The 21,988-nt window shown below is 42.8% G+C and overlaps 2 protein-coding genes across 3 annotated transcripts; one reads left to right on the top strand and one right to left on the bottom strand.

Moving 5' to 3' along the window:
- Positions 1 to 1,774, bottom strand: LOC116407667 (cytotoxin sagitoxin-like). Its single transcript, XM_031893425.1, has 4 exons — positions 1,707 to 1,774; positions 1,416 to 1,503; positions 1,214 to 1,324; positions 1 to 588 (listed from the first exon to the last, which is right to left on the bottom strand). The coding sequence occupies exons 2-4, from the start codon at positions 1,462 to 1,464 to the stop codon at positions 485 to 487; spliced, it is 264 nt and encodes an 87-aa protein (XP_031749285.1). The 5' UTR covers positions 1,465 to 1,503; positions 1,707 to 1,774; the 3' UTR covers positions 1 to 484.
- Positions 1,775 to 5,109: 3,335 nt separating this feature from the next.
- On the top strand, positions 5,110 to 20,219 carry LOC100486692. Of its 2 annotated transcripts, none has more exons than XM_018097640.2 (16): positions 5,110 to 5,389; positions 7,305 to 7,365; positions 7,872 to 7,900; positions 8,672 to 8,743; positions 9,027 to 9,101; positions 9,539 to 9,631; positions 10,083 to 10,184; positions 10,273 to 10,552; positions 11,338 to 11,526; positions 14,938 to 14,966; positions 15,745 to 15,819; positions 16,166 to 16,237; positions 16,581 to 16,646; positions 17,061 to 17,150; positions 19,608 to 19,685; positions 19,962 to 20,219. In XM_018097640.2, the coding sequence occupies exons 2-16, from the start codon at positions 7,326 to 7,328 to the stop codon at positions 19,983 to 19,985; spliced, it is 1,314 nt and encodes a 437-aa protein (XP_017953129.2). In that variant the 5' UTR covers positions 5,110 to 5,389; positions 7,305 to 7,325; the 3' UTR covers positions 19,986 to 20,219. The 2 variants fall into 2 exon arrangements, with proteins under 2 accessions (XP_017953129.2, XP_017953128.2); XM_018097639.2 differs by having other exon boundaries at positions 5,331 to 5,437; positions 19,962 to 20,215.
- Positions 20,220 to 21,988: the final 1,769 nt, after the last annotated feature.

Below are 21,988 nucleotides of genomic sequence, written 5' to 3'. Positions count from 1 at the left end.
TGAAGATCAAATAGGGGTGTATTTAATGTTGAGCATTTTTTCCATAAAGACATGGTAATTGGATTATAATTCAACAAATGTATTGGTTTATCACTTATACAGGTTGAGGGGACATTATCGATCAGCAAATTGATTAAATAAAGGCACAATACTCTGTGGGGCCTGGAAGTTCTAGCTGGAGGCCAGTAGGTCTCAATAAGATCTTCCAAGGTCTTCTTATTTACTCCTGCTTACCAAATGGCAGCATCCCCGTCTTTGTATATCATCATCTAAATGGGCCCACTACAAAAAAAGCTGGACAGTACTGTTGGGGTCGCCTAAGACCATTGGAAAACACATATTTCCGATGGTCTTAGGAATAATTTTATGGTTGGGGGTCACCACAACATGAGGAACTGTATTAAAGGGTTGCGGCATTAGGAAGGTTGAGAACCACTGGTCTAGAGGCACCTGTAGGAAGTGATAAGATGCCTTCTGCCTGCTGCTAATTGCACAGATCTATATTACAGCAGTAGATCTTTTCACTTTCATAGATGAAGACGTCCCGCCGGGCACATCTGCCGAATGTGGTGCACCCCTTGGTGATGTCTGTTTCAGAAGGAAAACAAAAAGTTGGGGAGCCAGTAAGTATCAGAACCAGCAAACAATAAAGTAATGGGGTTTCCCATTAACACTTCTGTTTCTTCTCTTTCACTAGACTGTAGATGTAGATGTCTCTTTGAGCTCTTGCACTTACACTGCCACCCAGTGGATGGCTTGCGAATTAAAGGGGAACTTTGAAAAATACACTTCAGATGTAGGGATTGTTGAATCTAGATTTTTTATTCACATTTCTCCCCACTTTTTTTTTGTCTATCCCTGGTCTGCTGGTGAGCTGGCTTCTGCTACATTGTTTTAGCTGACCAATTCTGCTTTCAAAGACTGGATTGGTGTGAAGTTTGCCTTCAACCAACCAAATCACTCTGTGCCACCTTCTACAGGGCTGAAAGACCTAAAGTGGACAAGGCTGGTGCTTGTAAGCCTATTGTGGTATAAGAGCATTTTGAGGGATTTGGAGAACTTTTGGGCAGCTGCTTTGGTGTTTTTTAGCTCCCCACTGAGGGCAAAATACCTGAAACCCACCCAATGTGCCTTAGGCCTAATGTACGAGGTGCGTGGAATTCCATAGTAATGAGTGAGTGTGATATCCTCACTCACATTAAGTGCCACTCACCTGTTTTGTTATTGTTGGTGATAGAATGGGTCATGCATATCGTTTGCCCCGGGGGGCACTCGGTGACTTCCTTCCGCCCCTCAGTCAGGGTGTTACACTTCAGTCCCGTCCCTGTGAGTGCAGATAGAGGGAACAATAAGAGGGGGAGTTGGGGAGAGAGGGAAAGAGAGGAACTGGGATGTTTGGATGAAGAATTTCTCACCGCCTTCTGCAAACAGCCCCAAGAGCAGTAATACCAGCAGTAGCATCATGTAGGAACAGCCAACTGACCCCCACGGGAAAGCCGATACCTGGAAATGGCAACAGGTAGTCATCAACTACTAGAACCTCTCTCTTATGTACTAGCACTCTCTATATTACATACATCCAGATCTCAATCTACCCTCTGTATATATTAGCTTGTCCTCCTTTCTATAGACAGTAGAAAAGGGTAGTCTCCTCTCTGTCCCGCTCCCTCTGTCTCTCTATAGCCCTCGGTCCCTCAGTCTCTTACCTCTCGCTGTATGTTGAGATATGAACCCTACACTCCGTATCTCCAGAGAGTCATCTGCTGAGCCTTTATTGACAATATGTTAATACACAGCAGGATGTGAACAGGAGCTTCTTCGGTCTCTGCGTTGGCAAGAGTTCCAGCATTAAAGGGGAAGTCTATTTTAACTAGATATAGATAGAAATAACCTGTCTGAGGGTATACCCCTCAAGGCACTCAAGTTCTGGAGCTGAACACTCTGCCTTGACATGGGACAAGTCATTCTCAATCAATGCACCAGATCTTAATCCAACCAACCATTGTGCCATTTGTGTATTCTGTAGTTACCAACCTCATTGCATGGCCACCAACTGTGATTTGTGGGCTATTTCACTGACCAATGAAATAAGATAACTGCTGTCTAGGCCATCATTCCTGAGGACAAAATGGTCCCCAGATAGACCAACTTTTATCTTTTAGTTTCAAAACTCTACTGGTAAAATAGGAATGATGCACATTCTAATGTTATTCCTTTCAGAGATAAAAGGTATATAAAAGATATTCTGGGTTCTAGAGGTTCCTCCCTCCATCTCCTGCCCTGAACAGAGAGGAGGCAGGGTGCAGATGAGGAAAGTACTACATTTATGGGGCTGCTGGCTACTTTAAAGTCCCTTCAGAGAGAGTCCTCTACAAGTTCTTCCTTCACTTGATTCCATTACAGCTAGCTGAAGAACTTTTATGAAGCCTCCTAACGCAGGTTCTGGACCTACTTCTCTTCCATAACAGACATACAGACTACTCCAGTTCAATGTCTGTTATTTCACCATCAGTGCTACCACAGGCTCTTGGTATCCTAGCCCCAGGAATGTCTATCTCTGGATTTTGGCCTCTCCCTGATAACAGGATTACTTGCCATTAGCCAGGATTTGTGTTTGTTCTAGATACTGCCAGATGTTCTATACACAAACACATTAGATACAGTATAGGGGCTGCTATTATGATCAATAATGAATAATATTTTTACAGATAGGGAAAGAAGTCCCTACACAAAGTGGGAGATGAGGGAAAATGGCCCTAGCTGCCCCACAAAGGGAGAAGTAGGCCCATATGAGTGCAGACTCATCTCCTCAAATGTTTTTCAGTAGAGAATATGAAAAACATTGGACATCAGAACCCTTTTCCCTTTTGCCCTTTGATCCCAGCCATCTCTTCTACCAACTACCAGGCCAAGCGACCATACCAAGCATGCCATAGCTCCACTTCTTCAGCTCTTGCTTGGTTCTCTCATGCAGGTTCTAAGGCCACAGACAGGCAGCAAACACATTTTCATCCCTCTGACTACCCCCAATATGGCCCTGACACACACTGGTCTGGCCACGCTGGACCCCTTTCCCATGACATCAGCCAAACAGCCTATAGCACCTCCCACATGACTCAGACCTCCATGACAGGGCAGCCACCTTCGATTGACATGGTGGTGGACCACCTCTTGCTGGACACTTCCATACTATAGGGATTACCTGTACCTCAGGCTAGTCACACACAACCAGTCACACCCTGGGGGCAGTATGTACGTGCATACCAGTGAGAAGCAGAAAACTGGAGCGACACTGGGGGTGACAGGGAAATGTCTGCCCTAAGAACATACAGGGTGAAATGTTCCGTGTAGGACTGGGTGTTCAAGACCCACCAGGGCTGCACGCCCGCTCAGGGGCCCCCTCCTGCTTAGGGACTTGTGTAGGGTAACATATAAAATATAGGAAGTCTTGTGACAGAAATGACATCACTAACTAATTTACATAGGGAAACGACCAAGCTATATATATATATATATAATAGTCTATAGGGGGGCACACCATTTGCAGCAACAAAACCTGGGTGCTAGTACTTACTAAAACTTGTATATTATTATAAAGGGTGCTTAGTGATGTCATCAGTTATAATCACAGCTTAGTGATGTCATTTTTGTCACATGACTCACTAAAACTTGTATATTATTATAATAAAATACCCCCTGTTGTAACATATGAGGATATTAGAAGTCACCTTGGAACTCCATATCCTGTATAAAAGCACTCGGCCTTCGGCCTCGTCCCGGAACTCGGAACTCCTCGGTGACTTATAATATCCATATATGTTACAATAGGGGGCACTTTATTCACTATATATTATAAGGAACCCCTCGGGGGCTTATAATATCCCTATATGTTACAATAGGGGGCACTTTATTCACTATATATTATAAGGAACTCCTCTGTGACTTATAATATCCCTATATGTTACAATAGGGGGCACTTTATTCACTATATATTATAAGGAACTCCTCTGGGGCTTATAATATCCCTATATGTTACAATAGGGGGCACTTTATTCACTATATATTATAAGGAACCCCTCGGGGGCTTATAATATCCCTATATGTTACAATAGGGGACACTTTATTCACTATATATTATAAGGAACTCCTCGGTGACTTATAATATCCCTATATGTTACAATAGGGGGTACTTTATTCACTATATATTATAAGGAACTCCTCGGGGGCTTATAATATCCCTATATGTTACAATAGGGGGCACTTTATTCACTATATATTATAAGGAACTCCTCGGGGGCTTATAATATCCCTATATGTTACAATAGGGGGCACTTTATTCACTATATATTATAAGGAACTCCTCGGGGGCTTATAATATCCCTATATGTTACAATAGGGGGTACTTTACTCACTATATATTATAAGGAACTCCTCGGGGCTTATAATATCCCTATATGTTACAATAGGGGGTACTTTACTCACTATATATTATAAGGAACTCCTCGGGGCTTATAATATCCCTATATGTTACAATAGGGGGCACTTTATTCACTATATATTATAAGGAACTCCTCGGGGGCTTATAATATCCCTATATGTTACAATAGGGGGCACTTTATTCACTATATATTATAAGGAACCCCTCGGGGGCTTATAATATCCCTATATGTTACAATAGGGGGTACTTTATTCACTATATATTATAAGGAACTCCTCGGGGGCTTATAATATCCCTATATGTTACAATAAGGGGTACTTTATTCACTATATATTATAAGGAACTCCTCGGGGGCTTATAATATCCCTATATGTTACAATAGGGGGTACTTTATTCCCTATATATTATAAGGAACTCCTCGGGGGCTTATAATATCCCTATATGTTACAATAGGGGGTACTTTATTCACTATATATTATAAGGAACTCCTCGGTGACTTATAATACCCCTATATTTTATTTACTATATATACTGTACATGCTAACGCTTTGTTATAATTACTGTTAGTACTATATTATTACTATTATAATGCTAACAGTGCATTTAACAGTTTCCCGCCCGGAAAGTTTCCCGGGAGTGCCTGTCCTTTGCCCTATTCCCTCTCCCCGCACAGTATTGCATATGCTGTTCCCTGTAATTATATTCTTATCTTTGCATCTTTGTAGACTAAATAACATTGAAAACTAAAAAACATATTTATTTTCCAACTCCAGAGTGGGGCTACAAGCCATGTGTGTGTATATATATATATATAAGAGGAGGCTGCGGGCAGGCAGTAACCAGTGAGCCCCCCTTCCTGTCCCCGCACCCCTCCCTCATCTGCTCAATTCACTTCCACTTTCATTCTGACACTGCTGTCGGCTCACAGACGAGGGGGATGAGAAAGAGAAGGTAAGAGCCAAGGGAAGGGGGCAGGAAGCAAGAAGAAGAGAAAGAAATGTAAGTACGAGGGGTAGAAGCTGTGGCCAAGGGGGCCAGAACTGGGGATTGAGAAAGGTCCAACTTAGGGGGGGTCTAAGGGGCAAAGGGCAAGATTGCAGTTTGTGCAGCCTCAGTAGGGTGGGATTGGTCAGACAGGGGTGTATTAGTGCATTAACGCCTTCATGGCCTGTCTCTGGTAGACTTGTTAGTCAACCCACCGGGCGGGAGCTACCTGGGCAATCACGTGTAACCCTATCTTGGCCCAAAACGTACTTGTCCAGCTTAGGATGGTACAACATGTGTCACACCAGACCAAGGCTGGAACTAGGGGTCGGCAGAAGAGGCAACAGCGAGGCAGGTACCTCTGTAGCCCTAGTCAGGGATTTCTTCGCCCCACCCCCACTGTCTCTGGTAGACTTGTTAGTCAATCCACCGGGCGGGAGCTACCCGGGCAATCACGTGTAACCCTATCTTGGCCCAAAACGTACTTGTCCAGCTTAGGATGGTAGAACATGGGTCACACCGGACCAAGGCTGGAACTAGGGGTCGGCAGAAGAGGCAACAGTGAGGCAGGTACCTCTGTAGCCCTAGTCTGGGATTTCTTACCCCCACCGCTGATTCCCTGAGGGGGCGAGGTGGCCGGCTGGGTCACCTCTGGCGCCCTGCTGGCTTGGCCCGCCTCTGCCCTTGGCTCCTCCTTCCAGCTTGGCCCTTGCTAAGTGGAGAAAGAAGGGAAATGTTGTGGTGCAACTACACCTCTCACCCGCAGTGTCGAAGCAAATAGGAAGCGGAGGTTCTTGATTATATAACAGAAGGTTTATTGTGAGACATAACAGGGTCACGCTCACAGATATGTGTTATCAGATTCAAAGCAGAGCTTAACCCTTGCACCACTGTGAAGTCGCTTGGTACGTGCCTGTAGTGGAATCATTCAGGGAGTAGAATACTAAGTACTGTGGTCCCTGCACTTTAGGCTACTTATGCCTCAATCAGATCTACCCCCAGTTATTAATCCTTATGTGGGTCCCTGTTCCCTGACTTCTTCTAGAAGGATTGTCCCTCTAGGGCAGAACTCTTTATTGGGCCTTGTTGACACCAGGCTCCCTGGTACACATCCACCTGGATCAGAAGATGGAGGCAAAAAAGAAAAAGAACCAATAATTTCCAATCATAATATTTAAGTGGTCACTAACATTACGGGCCACTTAGGTAACCTAGATATATAGTACCAGGACCTAGCAACTAGAGGAATAGCACTTCTATGGGGTTTTCAGCCATAGGGACTGTTAGCTATGGTTTATATTTAGGAGTAAAGGGGCATCAGCAAAGAGTCCAGAGTTTCAGAGGAAGCCAAGGAAGCAGCTGGTCCAACCAACCAAAACTGCAGTTGCCCTGAACATCACCAACTAACATGTAGGCATCAAGGCTCCTCCTTTCCACCAGTGTTGGGCTGGGTCTCTTATGGCCCACAAGGGAAGCAGACACCCTGGGTTCACTCTTACAGCAATTAGATATAGATAGAGCCAATGATAGAAGTGTTTACATAGGTCCATATTGGAAATAAGGATGGGCAGGTGGTGATTGTCCTAGGCTGGGCCTACTGGGAGATACTCTGGTAGGCCAGTCTCCATGTTCCTTGCTGTATCCACCACATTATAACTAGAATTTGATGTAACCTGTTAGCAATTATATATTGTACATGCATGAAGTGGGATGCCAGGAACATATCTTGTTGGTATTTAGAAGCCAAATCCCTAAATTCACTTGTCTATTGTAGGGTGATTAAGTACTAAGATTGCCGTTGGGATGGGGGGTGTCATAATTTGTATTAGTTCCGATGCCGCAAATGGTTTTCATTCTTCATCTAAGTTCCTTCTTCATCCAGAGGCTGACTATTCAATAGACAATGAACAGAACTGAAGGCAGAAGAAGCCAGGATGTTTCAGGTATCTATTATTTGGTTCTAAGGGTAAGTGTCCCCTGTCACGGCCACTATCTTGAGTGTCATTTAGATGTGCAAGCCAGGCAGGGCCTGGTAAGTACAGGGCTCCCTTGTACCCAACAGGGCTACGTGCCATACCTTGTTCTGGATGCTTAATTTAGGCCCAGGGCACAGCCACTTGTATGGATGTAAGGGCTCTGTGCTTGGACACTTCATCTTCTCCTTCTTTGAAGAATATACCCCACTGAGATGATTCAAGGCACTGAGTAGCACTGTGGAGAGGAGAGGAACTCTTAGGGCAAGGTCACATTGTTACCCTGAGGGAGGTCTCCTCTCAGCAGATGACAATAAAGAATGGGAATCACCATATACAATGCATTCTTACGGGTTAAAAAGTGTTTTTGGATGTTTTGTGGCCCGTGGGGAAGTACTACCATTGCCTTTAGAGAAGCCCACCTGAGAATCCTTTGTACACATTATTGAAAATAATGATTGCTATTTATTTTGTAGGACAAGGTGGAGGCTATCCAATGTTTGAGGTAAGTGTTTCTACCCCTTCTGTGCAGGGGTCAAGGGTAATGTTAATAGAGACAATGAGGTATTTAGGCAGTAATGGCCTACAGGCAGTCACCAGAGAGGTTGGGGAACCCAAGAGCTAAGGATAGAATGAACACTAAAGGGGATATAAACCCTGCTACACAGCACTACTCAACCAAACGTTACTCAGCTGTTGCTGGACTACAAATCCCAGAATAATGTAACATATAATGAAGGGTGAGGCATGCTGGGAGCTGTAGTCCAGCAACATCAGGGTTGTATTCTTAAAGCAATATTGCACAATAAAACTTTCCCAGCTCTCTAGGGCCCGCATTGGCAGCATTGAAATGCAAAAGAATCCTCCAATGAGAATCCCAGCTGATCTGTATAAATCTGGCTCCCTGTTCTCTGTTCCTGCAATTGGAGTTGGGAGCATTAAGCACAGTTTCCCAGCACTGAACAAGTCTGTCCCTTTATCCCCATGTCTGATTCCTGTGCCATATAATGACGGGAAAATGACATCATTATCTCTATATGTAAGGTACCAGCAAGGGGCCTGACAGTGCCGGGAATCAGAGTTCTCATTGGTGGATTCTATTGCATTCATAATGTCATTTTTGATCAGTAGAATTCTCATTCTCCATCTCTTGCTGGATTATATTACCCTTTTAGCCTTTTATTATTTGGTGGAGGATGCAGGATGCTCAGTATTTGTGAATAGGAGAAAATTTCTCTATGTAACACGTCTTTATTGTTGTTGTTTCCTATTTCAGTTTCTGGCTGTTGCTGTCTTGGTTTTGTCCTGGTACCTCTCCCTGCTCCCTGACCAATCCGACCTCGTTTCTGTACGTAAATATGTAACACACACCAGACTAATATTACTATATATTATTCTTACACTTCTGGATCTATAGGGAGCTCCAATAAAGGGGACATTTTTACAGACAGTATTAATTGGAAACCAGCACCAAATATTATTCATAATTCCTACAAGTTTGTCGTTTATCCTATATATCTCCTTTAATAAGACCAATTATTTCTTACATGACCAAATGACAAAGTGCTTGGGTGGCTGAGAAGATGGGAATTTCATGCTGAATGGGCTGATTTATATCTCATTTTGTGCAGATGGGTTTGATTATCACGACATTCATTGCAGGATCATTCCTCACCATCTTCATAAGAAAATCCGTGGGAATTGATGTGAGTATTCCCCTTATCTATTGCAGTTTTATCCTATTATTATCAGTGGGATGCATTTCCCTCAATCCCACAGAGGAGGGATTATAAATATAATGTTGTGTGTTCTTTATGGGCTCAACTACGATGAAGAAATAATTGCTAATCTGCCAGAAGGGCAAGGCATGTTGGCCAACTCTTCACAATTGCTAAATATCCCCATGCTGCCAACCTTATGAATAAATAAAACTGCTACATCTCTATATATAAGTCATATTAGTTTGGGGCACTTGGCCCCAAATCACTAATTAGTGTTTTGGTTTGAATGTTTCTAAAATTTTTCTTTTCTATTACATTGCTTCAGTTGAACAAACTCTGGGGGTCTTGGGTTTTCTCTACTCAGTAGACCACAATATCACCAAAGGCAACACTAAATTTAACCATATGTACTGCTCTTCCAGGATTTTATTGGGGTGCTGCTCATATGGGCAGTTGTGACCGGCCTGGAAATGTATATCATCATATGGAGGGACGACTCCTCATATTATCCAACTGTAAGTAGAGTACGTCCATGTGTGCACTGATAATAAGCCAGTTATTGCATTGTATCATGCTGTTCCCACTGGAGCAATGGAAAGGTGGCCATTCGATCCATGGTACCACATATAGTTTCCATCCTTTGGGCCTGTGGGTTGATCAGTCACATACTGTTTAGGGATGGGCTTTGTATGGCCACCGTAAGTGAAGATAAGAAGTGAGACCATTTAGGCCATGCTTAGGGTTGCCACCTTTTCTGAAAAAAAAATATACCGGCCTCCTTAAATTTTGATCTTTGTTCCCTATAATAACATTGGCACCAGTCATCATTTTTACTAGCCAGGCCGGCAAAATAATGGCAACCTTAGCCATGCCCCTGATACAGTATACTCAGAGTGCATAGTCCATCATAAATACTAACAATATTCATTTGTCTTAACAATTGTTTCTCTTTCTTTTGCTATGAAGATTGTTCTTACAATTCTTTCCAGTGGAGCGGCTGTGTGGATTGTTGACCAAAGATTCCACGGGAAATCCTGTGTCTCTCAGGAAGATAAAAGTAAAGAAAAGGTACAGTAACTCTTTGGAAGAACTTCTTGTCTTACATGTATTGTCAGTAAATCAGCTGTTGATGTGGTGTATCTGAATTTCATGGCAGAAGCCCCTTATTAGGCCGAGCGCCGAAGCAAAAATCGGAATATTTTCCCGGTCCGGCCCTGAGGAATACCCCTGGCTTATCAGCTATCTCCAGGAATCCACAAGTCACACAGTTGTCCCTTTTGTCATCACCAACACTAACGGCTTTATCTTCAGAGAAGAGGTCGGTCGATGCAAATATGCCATTCTCTATCACTCCTTGAGGAGAGGGAGGATCAATATCACCGACGTGACCGATTCTTTGTATGACGACGAGCTGGAATATCTATCATCTATACTAGGTACCAAGAGTTGTTCCATCAGGCATCACACAAAGGATCTCCAAGGTTTCTCCATGCCATATTGTTGTCTATATGTATTTTGTGGTCACAACCTCGTTGCACCCCCACCTAGTGGTTTGAAATTTAGTGGTTGAGCACAACTTTACCCTTTTTTCTCCATGGCCAAACCATCAGTGGAAATTATTTTACCCCAAAGGAAGTGCAGGTTAATAGAGCCCACACTCCGGTTGGGGGAAACAATACCAATTTGTGCAAAAAATGCTCCTAACAGGCACTATGTCCCCAGCAACAGGAGGGGCTCCCAGTGTGGGCGGCCATGTTGTGTCACTAACATGCAAAGGGTACTTAGTGCCCCAGTTTGCTTATTGCCTAGGACAGGGGTCCCCAACCTTTATTACTCGTGAGCCACAGTCAAATGAAAAAAGACTTGGGGAGCAACACAAGCACCATAAAAGTTCATGGAGGAGCCAAATAAGGGCTGTAATTGGCTATTAGGCAGCCTCTATGCACCCTATCAGCTTACAAGGGCTTTATTTGGTAGGAAATCTTGTTTTTATTCAACCAAAACTTGCCCCCAAGTCAGGAATTCAAAAATAACTCCCTGGTTTGGGGGCACTGAGAGCAACATCCAAGGGGTTGGGGAGCAACATGTTGCCCCCGAGTCACTGGTTGGGGATCACTGGTCTAGGAAATCACCCTTTAGTCTTTAATTGAACCTTGTCTTTGCTTTATGATCGCAGCACAATGAATAGTTCTCTATTTATATATTTGCGTTTATTCTACAGGCAAACAGAAGGTTATGGTGGTCGTGGATGATCTAGACGACAGCAGCTCCAATGCTCGGAGCAGAATCCTACAAAGCCAGCCTAAGATTGCTAACATGGCCCGGGATCTCTTCCTTATCAATAAAGCAGAGAAGCAGAATATCAGTGATATCAGAAGGTTGATGAATCCCATCAAAGCAATGATGTCAGGTACGGTTATTTTAGTACATCAAGTGTATTCTAAAACTCGTTATAATGCAGGGAAATTAGAAACTATGGGGCTGCCTAGCACTAAATAGGCAAAAAATTGGCGAAATATGCAAAGTCTTGACAATTTTCCTACTTCAGCACATCACGGTACTTGGGGAGGCTGATTTTACTAATTTTCAAATCCAAATTTTTTTTGCAAACTGTATCGCGGATAAAAATCTTGAATAAATTCGATCACCTCTACCACAAGCATATTCCCAAAACAACTTCAATTGGAAAAACTCAATTGTGTTAATTTAGGAACAAAAATACTAGATTGCCACAAAAATCTAATTTTTTTCCATTAATTTTTACTAATTTGACAAAACTTGAATTTAAAAAATTGCTTGAAAATGCTGAAAATGGACCACTGATTGGAACATTTTTTAATTCCTATTTTTGAGATACATTTAAAAATCGATTTGGAAAAAATTCAGATGCCAAAAAATTCGAGATCATGTTTTTTTCTTCACAATATTCTTGAATTGTGGAATAAAATTGTGGGAAAAAAAATCAAATTTTTTTCACAATCTTGTTTTTTTTGTCTACCACAAGCCTATTCACAAAGAAGCTAAAATTGACAAAACATTTATGAACAAAAATACTAGTTTGCCACAAAAATCACATTGTCCCATTCATTTCTACTAATTTGACAAAACTTGAATTTAAAAAATTGCTTGGATGCTGAAAATGGACCTCCCATTGACTTCTACAGAAGAGCTCCAGGTTTTAGCAGGCACCTTTTTTTTCATTCCAATTTTTAAAATGATATGTTTAACAACAAAAAATTGATTCCAAAAAATTTGAGATCATGTTTTTTCATCACAATTTCCTCAAATCATGGAGGAAACATCTTGAATCTTGAAATCACCCACAACGTTTTGGCTGGTCCATTGAACCTTGTTTGGTTTAGAGAGCTTCTCCTGAATGACTAAGACTGAATACGCAGAGAAATTAGGGGGCACATAAAAAGGCACATAAAAAATACTGAATAATGTGGCTAGTGTGACGGGCACACATGTAGGAACCCTACAACCCTGGGAGGAGCTCAGCTGCACCAAAGGAACTTTACAATTAAGTGAAGGGGAGAATGGGGGGCTACCATTTCAACTACATTGGATAGGGCTGCTATCTATACAATGGTGTCAAAGGCCCTGTAGTTGGCCTACTACTTATCCACAATATAATACCCTGTACTTTATCTTCTTTTTACAGGCTTGTGATAATTACATCAGAAGACTGTAACAAGAAGAAGTACTTCAGCTTAAACTAGAAAAGAAAGTCCCTTCTCACCTTTGATCCAATGCTATAAACCCAGTATGGCTTCGCTCCAGCAAGGGATGGGCCCCAACTTCATTCCCACCCAGCTCCCCATCTCTCCACCATTCTATCCATGGAATGCATTCTGCTTTATACTCCCCTACTCTGCATTTATCCACAAATACTGACATCCCCCTAATAAATCTGTGTAAAACAAAACTAATTGTTGTGATGATTTGAATGGATAGCCACTGTTGGCTGAAGGTGTTTAATCTACGCAGGTACCCTATCAAGGGACTGGACTGGCAATCAGTGGGTTCTGGCAAATGCCAGAGGGGCTGCTGTAAGATGCCATAGATAGTCAATATGTAATGGGCTGGTGGGGGGCTGTTTGTACTTGAAATACCAGGGCCTATTTTGTGTTCCAGTCCAGGCTTGCCTATCATGTCCAACGTATGAACCTTCAGATGATCTGAATGAGTGGTGGACCACCTAAAGTTGGTTGTACAGCCATACATACTGACCAGTCAGTTTGCCAATACCAGCAGCTGAACTAGATGTTGTTGGGCATCAGAGCAGAATCATTTTAGGTCCCCAAGCCACAGGGAAAAGGATCTGTTGTACAAATATAAATGAAAGGTTTCATAGTAGACAGGTCCTCTCTGGAACCGACCAGCAGCCACAAGACCTGCTATACCTATTGTCACCCATCTGATCAGTACCTTCCATTGAAAGAAGCACTGATTGACCGGAAACCAACTTGGACCAAATCTTTAGTCTCTTTAGCCAAGTCTAGTGATTGGCTTTATGTACTGTGCTAATATAACATATGTCCACATTTTAGTATTGTGGTGAAGCTATCAGATATCCATAACATATTATTCCACTGTTTAACTTCATCTTGTAGCTTCCCAAGTTTAAAAAGTAAGGGGGGGGGGGTTTATAGCTTTATAGCAGAAGCAATTCCAAGGCTTTTCTTATCAAGATCAGTGTTGGAAATCCTATCTTGCAAGATGTGCAGATCCTAAAGGTGGCCATACACGTAAAGACCTCACCAAGCGAGCGGATCTTCTCCCAATACCCCCACCTACAGGTGGGTGATATCGGGCAAATTTAGGCTAATTTGACCCTGGGGCCAAACGATTGAACTCTAACGGTGGCAATGGCACAGTCGGTTCGACTAAATCTTCTAACCTGGCCGATTGATATCTGGCCAATTTCAGGTCAGATATCGGTCGGGCAGGCCCCTCGTTTCTGCCCCTACACGGGCCGATAAGATCCTGAATCTGTCCCAAGGGACCCATATCGGCAGCTACAATCGGCCCGTGTATGGCCACCTTAAGGGTGAAGACCCTACCTAGTAGCAGCTACTTGTCCTGGCTACTAAATGCCAAAAAATACCCTGCCATAAACAATAATGAGAATTGCCTCTGCTAAAACATACATAGGGACAATTATCAGTAAATGATCAGTATTGTCTATTTTAGTAGCCACGACAAGTAGCTGCTACTCAGGTCTTTGAGTTAGTTGAGATCTCCATGTCTGGATGCATTCTATGCAATTGTGCTGTCAATGGCTGGAGTATCAGGTAAGAACCGACATTAGCGAGATCTCTGCTATTGCGGGCGAGTAACCACTTCGAAAAGGCTTTACGCTGGAAACAATAGAAGTCGCCGGTGGAAAGCCCTTCACATAGCTTTGGGCAATGTTTTCTCCTACAGGCAACGTGATGCAAAGGGCTTTCCACCAACGACTTCCATTGTTTCCGGTGTAAAGCCTTTTTTGGGGTGGTTACTCGCCCGCAATAGCAGAGATCTATCATGGGTGAGTAACTCGCTCCGTGGGTTCTTACCCTTAGATCTGCAGCAGTAGATGGTACCTGGGCCCTGCCACCATCTTACTATAGGGATCAAATTTGCTCTCCAGGGCTGGAAAGTGAGCAAAGATGCACAATAATACTGATGATTATACATTATTTGTGCATCACCATTGCACTAAGCTCAAAAGGTAATCAACCAAAACAAAACCCTAGACCCGATTTGGACCATGTTTGGGGTTATAAGTTGGTCGCACCTCTTATTCATCAAGTAACTGACTCTGTTTTTATTCTAGAGGGCAGCGCTCACTCCGGGGGAAGTGCTGTAAGTATTAGAACCGTTCCGCAAACATGGTTCCCAACCTTCCTACAGTTCCTCATGTTGTGGTGACCCCCAACCATAAAATTATTCCTAAGACCATCGGAAATATGTGTTACTTCATCTTGAAGTAGATGGCTGGCACATTACCACATTACATTGGCAACTTCTATGGGAAAACTAGGAGGCCCAGTGGGAGAGCATCATGGCTGGGTTTACATCCCCTTTATAGAAATGTAAATACAATGGAAGTGATAAACTGCTTTAAATCTTCCACTTATGGTGGGTTCGGTAATGTGAGAGCCATCTATACCAAGCCAATCTGTATTTCCTCCCCTATGCTAAAGGTCTGGGCCATTAGCCCCCAAACCCACCGTTTACACTGCTAAGCCTGTACTTGACTCAATATTATATCATTTTTCCTTTTTCCAAGCATAAATTGTCAATTAGGCATCTAATATCTTCATATTTAAGACTTTATTATGCTGGAATTATCTGTTCCAGTTGGGAAAATAATTGGCAAAAAAAATAAAAATAATAAGTCATCTGCATCTTCAATGAACAACCTGGCTGGGTTTTAGTGCTCGGTGCTACTGCTGAGTTGCACCCAAGCCCTCCCAACACCCGTGGTGACTTGTTCACAGACTTTGACAACTGTATTGGCTTGTTAACCCTTTCCTGACACGAAATTGATGACAAAAATGGTAAAAAAAAAGCTTGAAAATCTGTGAATACTTCATAAAAAGTGACCACCAATAACCTTATTTTTTTAATCCCCCCCCAGATTGTTCCATTGTGCTTCCTGGCTGCATGGATAGCTGCCTTTCTCTGTGTCAGGAGTCCTGATGATTTTTATAATGTAGGTATTCATTATCGTCCGACACCTATGTAAACTAACAGTCAAAAATTAAAGGGAAACTAAACCCCAACAAAGAATTGTACAACATTTCCTTTGTCCATTTACTTTTCTGCCTTTCCTTTCCAACAACAGGATAGGATTTCATTATCCCATTCCTATCTGTATAAAGCAATATATTGTGTAGCTGGAGAAGACTTAACTGATCTGGCACCCATAGCCACACCCTATTATTCCAGCTAAAGTATAGGGCCATAATGTATTTATAAGTTACATGGACTATTAGTTCTGATTATAAGAGGACACAGTTGATGCAATTTCAAGCAAAACAAAATCTTTCTTTATCCAGACGATTCTTGTGGTGATCACCAACCTGAAGGAGGCCTTTATGATATACGGGGCTGCGTTTTCAGGCAGCGATGTAAGTATTTTCCCTTTATGGGTGGAATATATGAAGAAAGAGGGGCAAGAGGATTCCCATTACATATATGGTGTGAGTTACTCCCCACTAATTCCAAGTACAGGCCCAGATCCATATTTACCCCTGACAATGACTCTGTGGCTGGAAGCCAAGTATGTGTTCTAGTCCCATCTATGGACCTGTTAGTGATTAGCTTAATAAAGATCCACACACATTGTATCTATTCCCTATGTAGAATGTAAAAGCCTATTTCTATATCCCAGTTTGTGCAAAGAACCACTAAGTTGTTAAGTTGTTATTATATGTATATAATTGTGTTTATGTCCTCTCATTTACCCCCCAGTCAGATTCTCTGCTTCCAATGTATGTGGAGAGCCCATCAAGAAAGAAAAGCTCCCACCAGAAAAGTGTAAGTGCTTTGAACAGTCTAATGGTGGCCATACTTGGAAAGATCTGAGGCCACCAAGATGATCTTTGGCACCAAGTCAACAGATCTGTCAGGAGATAACCCTATCACTGGCCTAAACTGGTCTTTGCCTGATGGGATTTTCAAACCCTCCAGATATATTATTTGGACAGTCAACTGTTTTGGCCCTGTATATGGGGCAGTAACATGGGGAGTGGTTGACCAGCATGGTTGACCATAACATGACCAGTTTAATACTGGAGGCAGTCTTTTAATATTATAAAGAGTTAACCTAAATTAAACTTAGTTACCTATGAAACCTTCCCCACAACAGATTCAGTTTGATCTTGTGTTATGGGCTTAACATTTGTTAATTAAATGAGAGTAGAATGAAACCAAATGCAATTTCTGTTTCAGAGCCTCGCTTTCCCACTCCTACTGTTAGTATCTGCGGTACTTCTGGCTGAATTCATTGTTGTGGTCTGGGAAGTTTTTTCAGTACAGATGGTAAGTAAACACGGTGTCTCTTCAGCAGGTTTTTTATTGGATCAGAGGGTCTGGCTTTGCTAAGCGAACAAAAGAAGTAACTTGGGGTTATAGCTTGAAGGCCACATAAAGTGAGGTTTGGGTTTAATTCTTGTTGGTGTCTTAGATACTCATGGGATCCCTGCTTGAAGGAGTTCTAGGATGTGACTTGGGGTGAATGCTTTAGTTCCTTTCCTAGAAACCCAAGGGTCCCCTGCTTGAATGACTTCTAGGTTATAATTTGAAGTGAAGGCTTATTTGGTGTCCTAATACTCATGGCATTCCTGTTTGAATTCATTTTAGGTTGAGGTTTGGGTTAGATACTCATGGGATCCCAGCCTGAAGGATTTCTGCATTAAGATTTGGGGGAATGCTTCTTTGCACCTCTCCTAGATACTCATGGAATCCTTGCGTAAAGAACTTCTAGGTTGAGATTTGTGTTAAATTATTAATTGCTTTTGTAGAAGCTCATATAATCCCTGCTTGAAGAACTTCTAGTTGGGGTAAATGCTTTGTTGTTTTTTTGAATACTCATGGAATTCCTGCTTGAAGTAATTCTAGGTTGAGGATTGGTTTAAATGTTTATGTGCTCTCCTAGATACTCATGGGATCCCTGCTTGATGGACTCCTAGGTTGAGATGTGTGTTGAATTCTTATTTGCTCTTCTGGATGTTCATAGAATCCCTAATGAAGAACTTCTGGGTTGAAAGTTAGGCTGAGTACTTAGTTGTTCTTCTAAATACTCATGGAATTCCTGCTAGAAGAACTTCCAGGTTGAGATCTGGGCTGAATATTTAGTTGCTCTTCTAAATACTCATGGAATCCCTGCTTGAAGGACTTCCAGGTTGAGATTTGGGCTGAATACTACGTTGTTTTTCTAAATACTCATGGAATCCCTGCTTGAAGGACTTCCAGGTTGAGATCTGGGCTGAATATTTAGTTGCTCTTCTAAATACTCATGGAATCCCTGCTTGAAGGACTTCCAGGTTGAGATTTGGGCTGAATACTACGTTGTTTTTCTAAATACTCATGGAATCCCTGCTTGAAGGACTTCCAGGTTGAGATCTGGGCTGAATACTAAGTTGTTTTTCTAAATACTCATGGAATCCCTGCTTGAAGGACTTCCAGGTTGAGATTTGGGCTGAATACTAAGGTGTTCTTCTAAATACTCATGGAATCCCGGCTTGAAGGTCTTCCAGGTTGAGATTTGAGCTGAATACTAAGTTGTTCTTCTAAATACTCATGGAATCCCTGCTTGAAGGACTTCCAGGTTGAGATCTGGGCTGAATACTAAGTTGTTCTTCTAAATACTCATGGAATTCATGCTTGAAGGACTTCTAGGTTGAGATTTGGGCTGAATACTAAGTTGTTCTTCTAAATACTCATGGAATCCCTGCTTGAAGGACTTCCAGGTTGAGATCTGGGCTGAATACTAAGTTGTTCTTCTAAATACTCATGGAATCCCTGCTTGAAGGACTTCCAGGTTGAGATCTGGGCTGAATACTAAGTTGTTTTTCTAAATACTCATGGAATCCCTGCTTGAAGGACTTCTAGGTTGAGATAGGGGCTAAATACTTAGTTGTTCTTCTAAATACTCATGGAATCCCTGCTTGAAGGACTTCCAGGTTGACATTTGGGCTGAATACTAAGTTGTTCTTCTAAATACTCATGTAATCCCTGCTTGAAGAACTTCTAGGTTGAGATTTGGGCTGAATACTAAGTTGCTCTTCTAAATACTCATGGAATCCCTGCTTGAAGGACTTCCAGGTTGAGATCTGGGCTGAATACTTAGTTGCTCTTCTTAATACTCATGGAATCCCAGTTGAAGGCCTTCCAGGTTGACATTGGGCTGCATACTAAGTTGCTCTTCTAAATACTCATGGAATCCCTGCTTGAAGGACTTCTAGGTTGAGATTTGGGCTGAATACTAAGTTGCTCTTCTAAATACTCATGGAATCCCTGCTTGAAGAACTTCCAGGTTGAGATCTGGGGTGAATACTTAGTTGCTCTTCTAAATACTCATGGAATCCCTGTTGAAGAACTTCCAGGTTGAGATTTGGGCTGAATACTTAGTTGTTCTTCTAAATACTCATGGAAGCCCTGCTTGAAGAACATCTAGGTTCAGATTTGGGCTGAATACTTAGTTGCTCTTCTAAATACTCATGGAATCCCTGCTTGAAGGCCTTCTAGGTTGAGATTTGGGCTAAATACTTAGTTGCTCTTCTAAATACTCATGGAATCCCTGCTTGAAGAACTTCTAGGCTGAGATTTGGGCTGAATGCTTATTTGCTGGCCTTAATATTTTAGAGCAAGAGCAGTCGGACTACATATATCTGTATGATTCTTAATGGGTGAGGTGAATATGGCCCAAAAAATCTAATAATTCCTTTATTAGACTGTATATTTACATTAATGTCCTCTCGTTTTGCCTTTGTTTAGGTTCCTTACATAGCGATCGCCCTTGGGATGGATCTTTCAGTCATTCTGCTATTTATTAAGGGCCCCCAGATATTCAGTGTAAGTTAATATAATCCTCTTTAATGCTGTACATATCTCATTGCTTAATTAAAACTATTTTTGGAAAGTTCGTTACATGGGGCCCTGGTCACCTATCAACTAACTTCTTGGTCAGTAAGATGTGCAAGTTAGGGACACCGCTGGAGCTGCACCTGGAGTCAGAAGAGGCACACCTTTTTGTTCTGATCTCTCAGTAAATGCCCCCCTATAGCTATTGTATATACTCTGTATATATTGTATATACTCTGGGGTAATTCTGACTCTTCTACATTTCAGGGTCATCCAAGAAAATTCCTATGAAACTTGAAGCCTGATCTTCATGCGTTGGGAATAAGTTGCCCACAAAACATCTCCTACCCCCTGTACCCTGGTGTATAACTCTCCAGTTGCATTCTGGGAATATTAACCACATACCCACCTCACCTACATGCCTGATTCACCAGCCCACGGATTCTGCTCCCAGTATGTTGCAGCCGGATTATACCCAGGCAGGAATGGGCAGAGCAACATCTTTAATAAAATCTATTGTTTGTACTTATTGTGTTTTGCTTTCTTTATAAAGTATAATTACACTTAAAGATGCAAGAGAAGTGACCAATGAGAATGCTGATTCCCAGCACTGTGTCAGGCCCCTTGCTGGTACCTTACATATAGAGATAATGATGTCATTTTCCCGTCATTATATGGCACAGGAATCAGACATGGGGATAAAGGGACAGACTTGTTCAGTGCTGGGAAACTGTGCTTAATGCTCCCAACTCCAATTGCAGCAACAGAGAACAGGGAGCCAGATTTATACAGATCAGCTGGGATTCTCATTGGAGGATTCTTTTGCATTGCTGTTCCGTAGCAGTGATCAATATCCCCCATGTACCATAAGTCTGTATATAGAGCAGGAGAGGAAGGAAGAATCACAGGCAGACAAGGAACAGCAATGAAGGGGTTACAGACGCAGCGTTCCTTCCCTCCCCCTCCCATTAGCAAAGTCCCTTTCACTTTCATTGTGACTCACAAAGGGCTGATCTTTGCTCTGAATAGAGGGTATAAAGTACTGTGGGAGGGGGCTGAAGATAATATAAAGGATAAAGGTACATGGGCTCATGTGTAATGGGAAAGCTACTAATGAAAGGGGTAAAAGACAGATAAGCAGTGGGAGAGCAGAGGGTTACAGCGTGGGAATGGTACAGACTGGCAGTGAGAGAGCAGGGGGTTACAGTGTGGGAATGGTACAGACTGGCAGTGAGAGAGCAGAGGGTTACAGCGTGGGAATGGTACAGACTGGCAGTGAGAGAGCAGAGGGTTACAGGGTGGGAATGGTACAGACTGGCAGTGAGAGAGCAGGGGGTTACAGTGTGGGAATGGTACAGACTGGCAGTGAGAGAGCAGAGGGTTACAGCGTGGGAATGGTACAGACTGGCAGTGAGAGAGCAGAGGGTTACAGGGTGGGAATGGTACAGACTGGCAGTGAGAGAGCAGGGGGTTACAGTGTGGGAATGGTACAGACTGGCAGTGAGAGAGCAGAGGGTTACAGCGTGGGAATGGTACAGACTGGCAGTGAGAGAGCAGGGGGTTACAGCGTGGGAATGGTACAGACTGGCAGTGAGAGAGCAGAGGGTTACAGGGTGGGAATGGTACAGACTGGCAGTGAGAGAGCAGAGGGTTACAGAATGGGAATGGTACTTACTGGCAGTGAGAGAGCAGAGGGTTACAGAGTGGGAATGGTACAGACTGGCAGTGAGAGAGCAGAGGGTTACAGTGTGGGAATGGTACAGACTGGCAGTGAGAGAGCAGGGGGTTACAGCATGGGAATGGTACACACTGGCAGTGAGAGAGCAGAGGGTTACAGAGTGGGAATGGTACAGACTGGCAGTGAGAGAGCAGGGGGTTACAGTGTGGGAATGGTACAGACTGGCAGTGAGAGAGCAGGGGGTGACAGCGTGGGAATGGTACAGACTGGCAGTGAGAGAGCAGAGGGTTACAGAGTGGGAATGGTACAGACTGGCAGTGAGAGAGCAGAGGGTTACAGAGTGGGAATGGTACAGACTGGCAGTGAGAGAGCAGAGGGTTACAGAGTGGGAATGGTACAGATTGGCAGTGAGAGAGCAGAGGGTTACAGTGTGGGAATGGTACAGACTGGCAGTGAGAGAGCAGTCACATGATATTAAAGGATCGAGTTCGGTCAGGCCCTTTTGTAAAGGGCTGCAAAATATATCAGTGTTATACAAATAAAGGGTAATAATAATAATGTAAAGGCACATTGTATCTGTGTAACTGTATTGTTATAAAGCGAGACTGATAGATCC

Source organism: Xenopus tropicalis, chromosome 9 (genome assembly GCF_000004195.4).
Source record: "Xenopus tropicalis strain Nigerian chromosome 9, UCB_Xtro_10.0, whole genome shotgun sequence".
NCBI classification, from domain to species: Eukaryota; Metazoa; Chordata; class Amphibia; order Anura; family Pipidae; genus Xenopus; species Xenopus tropicalis.
This window is presented reverse-complemented; position numbering and strand designations above follow the sequence as displayed.

Bases quoted from the DNA above. Each gene is read 5' to 3' on its own strand.
- LOC116407667 (XM_031893425.1), bottom strand. From the start codon at position 1,464: ATGATGCTACTGCTGGTATTACTGCTCTTGGGGCTGTTTGCAGAAGGC. The intron at 1,325-1,415 runs GTGAGAAATTCT...CTGCACTCACAG, and splicing joins GGGGCTGTTTGCAGAAGGCG to GGACGGGACTGAAGTGTAAC. The intron at 589-1,213 runs GTGAGTGGCACT...CTTCTGAAACAG, and splicing joins CACCAACAATAACAAAACAG to ACATCACCAAGGGGTGCACC.
- LOC100486692 (XM_018097640.2), top strand. From the start codon at position 7,326: ATGAACAGAACTGAAGGCAGAAGAAGCCAGGATGTTTCAG. The intron at 15,820-16,165 runs GTAGGTATTCAT...TTCTTTATCCAG, and splicing joins GTCCTGATGATTTTTATAAT to ACGATTCTTGTGGTGATCAC. The intron at 17,151-19,607 runs GTAAGTAAACAC...GCCTTTGTTTAG, and splicing joins AAGTTTTTTCAGTACAGATG to GTTCCTTACATAGCGATCGC.